Raw genomic sequence first — 8404 nt, 5'->3', positions numbered from 1 at the left:
GTGTACACTGACTCTGTATTTCCTGTCCCTCATTACCCGTGTACACTGACTCTGCATTGCCTGTCCCTGATTACCCATGCACACTGACTCTGTATTTACTGTCCCTGATTACTCGTGTACACTGACTCTGTATTTCCTGTCCCTGATTACCCGTGTACACTGACACTGTATTTACTGTCCCTGATAACCCCGATACACTAACTGTGTATTTACTGTCTCTGATCGAGTACACTGCCTCTGTATTTCCTGACCCTCATTACCCGTGTACACTGACACTGTATTTACAGTCCCTGATAACTCGTATACACTAACTCTGTATTTACTGTCTCTGAGTATTTGAGTATACTGACTCTGTATTAACTGTCCCTGATTACCCGTGTACACTGACTCTGTATTCACTGTCCTTGATTATCTTTATATACTGACTCGGTATTTCCTGTCCTTGATTACCCGTGTACACTGACACTGTATTTACTGTCCCTGACTACCCGTGTACACTGACTCTGTATTTCCTGTCCCTGATTACTCATGTACACTGACTCTGTATTTCCTGTCCCTGATTACCTCTGTACACTGACTTGTAATTTATGGCCCTGATTACCCATGTACACTGACTCTGTATTTACTTTCCCTGGTTACCCATGTACACTGACTCTGTATTTACTGTCCCTAATTACCCGTGTACATTGACCCTGCATTTCCTGTCCCTGATGAAGTGTGTACACTAACTCTGTATTTACTCTCCCTGATTACCTGTGTACACTTACTCTGTATTTTCTGTCTCTGATTACCCGTGTACGCTGACTCTATATTACCTGTCCCTGATTACCCATGTACACTGACTCTGTATTTACTGTCCCTGATAACCCGTGTACATTGACTCTGGCTATATTCTCCCTGATAACCCGTATACACTAACTCTGTATTTACTGTTTTTGATTACCCATGTACACTGACTCTGTATTTCCTGTCCCTGATTACCCGTGTACGCTGACTCTGTATTACCTGTCCCTGATTACCCATGTACACTGACTCTGTATTTACTGTACCTGATTACCTGTGTACACTGACTCTGTATTTCCTGTCCCTTATTACCCGTGTACACTGACTCTGTATTCACTGTCCTTGATTATTTGTATATGCTGACTCGGTATGTCCTGTCCCTGATTACCCATGTACACTGACTCTGTATTACCAGTCCCTGATTACCCATGTACACTATCTCTGTATTTACTGGTCCACCCTGTGCACAGGGTTTCCAATGATAGCCGCATCAGGCAGAGAAAAGGCATGATCTCTTTGGTCACACCTTCTTGCAGTGGGATTGTGAACCTTTCAAGTGAACCCATCAGATAAGCTCAGAGAGAAAGGGAGGACCGAGTTTGGGCAAGAAACCAACAATAACAGAAAACGATCGCATAAGGAAAGTTCAATAAACGACGGTTCGCACCTTGACAAGCACCACTGCGAATGTTGGGGATGAAACCACGGCGACAGGGATGAGGCTGAGCCGGACACATCTCACATGGATGACCCCATGCCCGACCAATGGTGGCACAGCAGAGAGTTTTGGTACAGACAATGCCACTCAGTTGTCCTTGGCACATTTGATTATTGACTTGAGTGAAGCATGGTCCAGTCCGGTAATCTGTAGAAGAGAACGAATCTGGTTAGTTATCACTACTCACTGGTCCCAGCGGAGTACGCAACATCGTTTAATTATGCTCCCCAAGTTAAATAATTGAATGCTGATTTTCAGGGTTGGCATTGTTTGTCAGAGCCCTGCCAACTACGATGAAATTCCAGTTGAATATTATGGACTGTAACAACTACATCCCTCGGTAGTTAGATTTTTGATAGACAAGAGAATCAAGGGTTATGGAGATCAGGCAGGATAAGGTCGTAAGCAGGTCAGCCACAATCTTCTCTAATGGTGGATCAGAGCTGAGGAGCCAGATGACCTAATCTTGCTCCTAATGTATCATTCGGGCTTAAGGTCCCACCAATAATATAAACACAGATATCCTCTGTGAGGTTTTTAAACAGAGGCTTCATCCTACTGAAGATTGTGGGCTCCAAATGACATCACTCGTTGACTCAAAGAGTCAGAGTCATACAGCACAGAAACAGACCCTTCGGCCCAACTCTTCCATGCTGACCATTCAGGTTTCCTAAACTGAATGCCATTTGCCAGCACTTGGCCCATATCCCTCCAGATGCCTTTTAAAGGCTGTAATTGTACCAGCTTCCACCACGTCCTCTGGTAGCTCATTCCATACACGCACCACCCTCTGCGTGAAAAAAGTTGCCCCTTGGGTCCCTTTTAAATCTTTCCCTTCTCACCTTAAACTTATGCCCTCTAGTCTCTCCAGCCTAATTGATATATTGTAAAATGTCAATTGGTCTGTTATTTTAGCAGAAGGTACAGCTGTGTTAAAATGCACCAGAGACAGTCACCACTGGCATTGCATTCAGTTACATCTCATCGTTCATTTTGTTAAATTAACTCCAATAACATATTGGGTAACTGACAGGAAATTAAATAGATGCAAAATTATCTCAGTACTTCTCCATGAATCTTTCATAGCCCACACACCCGGAGTAGATTTATCATGAAGCTTAGGTTTAATGTGCCTCAATAAAAATTTTATGTAAACACAATGTGGCAAACATATCACTTGTTTCAGGTGAAATTTTATAACCCAAACAAATTCACAATCAATTAACTAACTAATCCCTGACAATGTGGGACATGATTGAGAGACACACACACACACACACACGCGTCAAATACAGCAAGACAGCTGAACTGTGTTCAGTGATCTGCTTTACAAAGCATTATCACAGCGTAAATTAAATAAATTCCCCATTTGCTGCATTGTGTCTTACATTTAGGCGAGAAAATCACTTCTTTGCAGTAAAGTACTGAAACTCTTTTAACATCAGAAATGGTTCCATCACCTTAGCAACAACACTCACTCTGAGGAAGGGTTACTGGACCTGAAACATAAACTATGCATTATCTCCATTGATGCTGCTAGACCTGTTGAGTTTCTCCAGGAATTTCTGTTTTTGTTTCAGGTTTCCAGCATCCACAGTTTTTTGTTTCATATTATTTTATTGCTTGAAAGTCATGATTGAACCAGTTAACATTAGTTTTGATATTCAGCATGCAGTGTTTAGGGTTCTTATGGAATCTACTTTGGAAGCTGTTATAGAATGAATCCAGATTTAACGACTGAGGAACTGAATTCAGGCTCATGTGTCTCAGCTAGGCTTTGATGTTAGACAGTGGAGTGGAAGCTGCCCGTCATGAAGGGCAGCCTTTATACAAAATGTTCGGTTAACATACTAACTACGTTGGGATCATTATAATTGGAATGAAGAGAAAGTGCAAACACAAAGTTGAACCATAGAGAAAGATGTAGGATGGAGTAGTTGAATAATGGATGAAGGTCTTCAGCTACGGGGATAAAAAGAGATGAAGATCCAAAAAAAATTAATGGATGAAAATCTGCAAAGTTTAGGAGGTGCAGATTCTGATTGTGGAGCTGGATGCAATCCCAAGGATGATGGGAGAAAGTGAGGACTGCAGGTGCTGAGAATCAGAGTCGGAAAGTGTAGCACTGGAATGGCCCAGCAGGTCAGGCAGCATCCAAGCAGCAGGAGAATTGACATTTCTGGTGTAAGGCCTTCATCAGAAATGTGATTCCTGATGAATGGCTTATGCCCGAAACATTGACTCTCCTGCTCCTCAGATGCTGCCTGACCTGCTGGGCCATTCCAGTGCTACACTTTTTGTCTCCGAAGGAGTCAAAAATGCATAAGGATGAGGACATTGAAGGTGTTAAGGGATGTGGACCCTGGCTTGGTAAGGGATGAGATCAAGAGATGACTGGAGTCACATGTGGGTCAGACCAGGTAAAGATGGCAGTTTTCTTCCCTAATGGACATTAATGAACCAGATGAGTTTTTTCTGCCAACTGACAATTGGTTGAAGTGATTCTTCTTCCAAGGGAAGGGGATGGTAAAGTTAGTCTTTCTGGAGAAAAGTCCAGAAGTCTCTGCAGAGAAAGAGAGCGCAAAAGGTGATGTGTTGTTATAACTAGTACTGTGTATCACTGTTACAGTTTACATAACTACCTGGAATTTCATTAACTGGTTGAAAACTATCAGGGCTTGTGTGAGTGTTCACACAGTCATGATCAGACATGACCTGGTAGCAACTTCCTTCTCTTCACCACCATTGTGACCCACCTTTCCATCTCCTGAGCACACAAGCAGCTCCCAGTTGTTCATCCAGACCGTTTGTTTGATAACTGATGGCTTGGTAGTGGACTCCCCAACAACCTGAAATTTGCTCCATCAGCTTTGAGAAACATCTGACCCGATGACAGAAAGCAGACAAAGTACAAATGACACTCTGTCCTCTCGTTATTATCCCTCACAAGTGAAGAGCATCTCTACTGGGTGAGGTGCCAGAGACCCTCCACAATCCCATCAGGAACCTGTCTCCTCAGGACAGTAGGGAAATAGCAAAAGAGATTGCTCTCCGAATGTCTGATGATATCAAATGAGACAAACAACAGCTGTACCTTGGTGAAGTTGGTGATATGTGCACAATCTCTACTGCAACTTAATAATGTCCAACATTAGAACCCTTTTAATTATAGGACCACGTGCACAAAGATTTATTTTCAATATCAGTTAGTTACTTGATCAAGTCCTTTTAAACTTAAGAGGACTTTTGACCAGATACATAAAGAAAAGGTATTCCACTGCATAATGAATTTCCAGATCACCACTGAAAGATCAGACAGGGTGATTAAAATACTGTTTTTTTCAGTAAAACTGTCAGGCTACGGAAATTTCTGCCAGAAACAGATGCTGGGATCCAAATCCATGATGGCTTTTAAAAGAATGGAGCACAAATCCATACAAGACGATGCAGTGGCTCAATGGTTAGCATTGCTGCCTCACAGCACCAGGGACCCAGGTTCAATTCCACTTGAGGGTGATTGTGTGGAGTTTGCGCATTCTCCCCGTGTCTGTGTGGGTTTCCTCCCACAATGATGTGAGATTAGGTGGATTGTCCATAGATGTGTAGGCTAGCTTCTCTTGCCATGAGAAGGGTAGGGTAGGAGAAGGATTTGCGTGGAATGCTGTGTGGAGTGGATGGGCTGAATGGCCTGCTCCACACTGTATAGAGATTCTAAGGACCTGATTGATTCAATGAGGACCAAGGTGTCATTGAAATCTATGTTCCAACAACAATACAACTCTTCAAATGGTAAGGAGCCCTCTTTACAGCTCACCAACTTGTGCTAATCTTCACACTTGGGAATGACGTATGAGAACAGTCAATGTTAACACCTTTCAACAACTGAAAATTCCTTTTTTGGAAAACTTCAACCCTGGAATGCAACTCTCCAAAGTCTTGTAGACCCTCTGTGATTTGGACATCTGGAATCTATCAATCGTCTGGAATCCTAGAAGTTTGCTCCCCCCGAGGCAGGGCTACAACATATACACAGATGTCTGACTCTTTCTCAGGAACAGCCACCTTCAACTGAAGTTATTTGTTTATTTTACTTAACGGGATCCTGACTTCAAATTCCTTTATTAGTCTTTGATTGAAGGACTTGGAACACTGAGTTTCCTTACAGGCCCCATGTATTGTCTCTTTTTTAAAATGGCTGAGAACACATATTTATAATGGTAACTTATACCAGCTCCAAATTCCTGACAAATCTTAGTTCCAATCTATATTTCACCCACAGACACAAGTAGCGATAAAAATCACTCTCAGCATCTTCCATAATCTTTCTCGAATGAAGGAAACAATACCGTGTCCTCACACTCACGTGTTCATCTCATGTACTGCCATCCAATTCCTGAATTTTATTGATTCACATTTCTGGCTGTCCCTTCACACATCGAACTCCAAAGACAAGCCTTCCCAAAGTGGGAGTCGGGTCCTCAAAACCGGGTCATGAGCAGAAATCTTGGGGTCAACAGGTCTCAGGCAGCACTGAACCCACTTCCTGAAAATACTAAGTGCTGGGGATCACAGCGGGTCATGCAGCAGGCATGGAGAGAAAGCAAGCTAACGTTTCGAGTCTAGACGACTCCTCATCAGAGCTCTGGAAGACTCTGCAAGAGTCATCTCGAGTTGAAGAGTTAGCTTGCTGTCTCTCCAAGGAAGCTGCCTGACCCACCGTGATCATTTTCTGTACAGATTCCAGCATCTGCAGTAATTTACTCCTGATCCCCTCCTCTTCCACTCCTCAACTGTTCCCCTCGGTCCTGTCGCGCTACTCAAAAAGCGGGCCACAAAATTTCCCAAACCTCAAATTTTAATCACAATGGTCATAAAGTTGGGAAGCATTGCCATAAAGTCTGGAATCCCCAAACTCAGTCTCGCAATCTCTCACCCTCCTTTATCCCAAACCTTTGAATATAACTCTTGTAGAGAATTTTTATTCACTTTACATCGTGCATCTTCACAGCACCCCAAGGTATGTTTATACAATTGAAGGCACCACATTAATATAAGATGTTGTTGTATTAATGTGCTATTTGTAAAGGTGAGTTTCCTTAAGCATTCAGAGGTTTCTGTGATGTTATTTGAATGCCTATTTAGTTTTCCTATAATACAGGGTTGAATGGTAGTTCCATTTTTAATAGGGAAGGATGGGCTTGTTGGGCCTGCTCACATTGAGCTCAGCAGGTCAATGTGAAGTCATTAATTTTCGCAAAGCTACGCTGCCAATAAAAGGGTTGCATTTCATGGAATTTACGACTTCTGGCAGATTCTCACTCATAACGAAATTCACAATGAATCATGCCATGATGTCACCAGCGTGGTATTCAAACACAGCATTCTCCTTGTTGAACAAAATCACATAAAATGTATCGCATTGAAATAAATTCCCAGTGTTATACAATAACTCTTTAAATGCTGATAAAAAAAAGATAGCCCTTATTAAACCATAAGATTCCAAGATTTGATATTCAAGCATTTTTTTAACCCCTGGATTAGGGTGAAGGACCCACTGCACTTTTTCATGCTGAAAATGTTAGCAGCAACTCAAGGAAATCAGTCTTTTCTGCATCAGAATCTAAATTCCATAAGGACCTTGATGGTCAATCAAAATGAATCAATTTACTATTTTAAATATGCATTGTGTCACTCTCCCTAACGTACCCAGGTGCACGCAAGCAGTCACACGCCAACTGCTTCCCTAATTTGCTCGAACCACTGTTTCTCATTTTAGTTCCATTAAAGACGAGTTCAAAGTGTTTTCTTTTCCTCATTCTTGGAACAGGAAATTATTGGAAGGCCATTAGGACTAGGAACCTTGCCCTGTGAAAGGAGGACCATATATTAAGCTGTGACCCCTATCCCAGAAATCGTTTTATAAAGTCAATGTTCACCCGATTCAGAACACCAATCCCATGTAGAGACGGCTTCACTGCATCCAGTTATTCTTTCCAGCACAGAATAATTTCCAAAACATCGAGCAAGATATTAATATTAAGATCTGATTTACTTCCATTTTTCAGCAATTCATTCTTTACATTTTCACCGGGCTGCAGATGAACTATAACTTCTAGTTTTCCATGAGAAAGTTGCTTTCTTGGTTTCACAATTCAATTAGATCAAAGAGGCTGCTCGCAACTTCCATATATGGTCATTTTGACAATGTAACGGTCACACCCAGCCTCGTCACTCATTTAACACAGAGGAGTCCATTCATCCCTATAGCTCCTCTTTGAAGAAGCGATCCAATTAGCCTTATGATCGTACCCTTTCTGTGTTGCTCAATATAGCCCTGCATATTGCATCTGGTTCTTTTGCCTTATGTAATGTTTTCTTTCATTGCTGAACCCCCTACAATTGGAAGCATTTTCTTTTTACTTACTGTCTGAAAAGTCTTAATCATTTTAAACAAAAATTTCCCAAACATTAAAGAGGATCAATTGTTCCCCTAATCCTTCCAGCCCCAGCCTGACACCCTCCCAGCCACAGCCCTTGCCCCTGTCACTCCCCCAGCCCCCGCCCCCCCCCCTCCCCCCCCCCCCCCCCCCAACTGACGTCACGTGGCGTTGAGGTGGTTGTGAGGAGAAGTTGCTCGTGCGGGGAAGCGGCGCCGTGCGGCCGGGGCAAACACCCCTCACCGCCGCCTTCCTGGCGCAACTGCTGTGTCACGGCCACACCGGCCGCCTGTACAGGAGCCGGTGACCATTTTGAAGGCGGACGGGGTTAAGGGCCTGCTTGGGAACTCGTCGGCCGCCTGGGTGGTGGAGTTCTACTGGTCGTGGGGCGGCCCCTGTGTCAACTATGGGGCCACCTGGAAGGTACTGGGCCCGGGAGGTGAAAGGTGAGGCAGGTTGTGGGGGG

General features: G+C 43.2%; 1 protein-coding gene across 1 annotated transcript in view; it reads right to left on the bottom strand.

The window, feature by feature from the left end:
* The window catches only part of LOC122565551 (fibrillin-2-like), a 57396-nt gene that overhangs the window by 3801 nt on the left and 45191 nt on the right, over positions 1-8404 (bottom strand). Inside the window, exon 5 of the mRNA XM_043721604.1 lies at positions 1451-1648. Within this exon, the coding sequence (XP_043577539.1) occupies positions 1451-1648 (198 nt within the window). The remainder of the gene's footprint in view (positions 1-1450; positions 1649-8404) is intronic.

This window comes from Chiloscyllium plagiosum, chromosome 31 (genome assembly GCF_004010195.1).
Source record: "Chiloscyllium plagiosum isolate BGI_BamShark_2017 chromosome 31, ASM401019v2, whole genome shotgun sequence".
NCBI classification, from domain to species: Eukaryota; Metazoa; Chordata; class Chondrichthyes; order Orectolobiformes; family Hemiscylliidae; genus Chiloscyllium; species Chiloscyllium plagiosum.
This window is presented reverse-complemented; position numbering and strand designations above follow the sequence as displayed.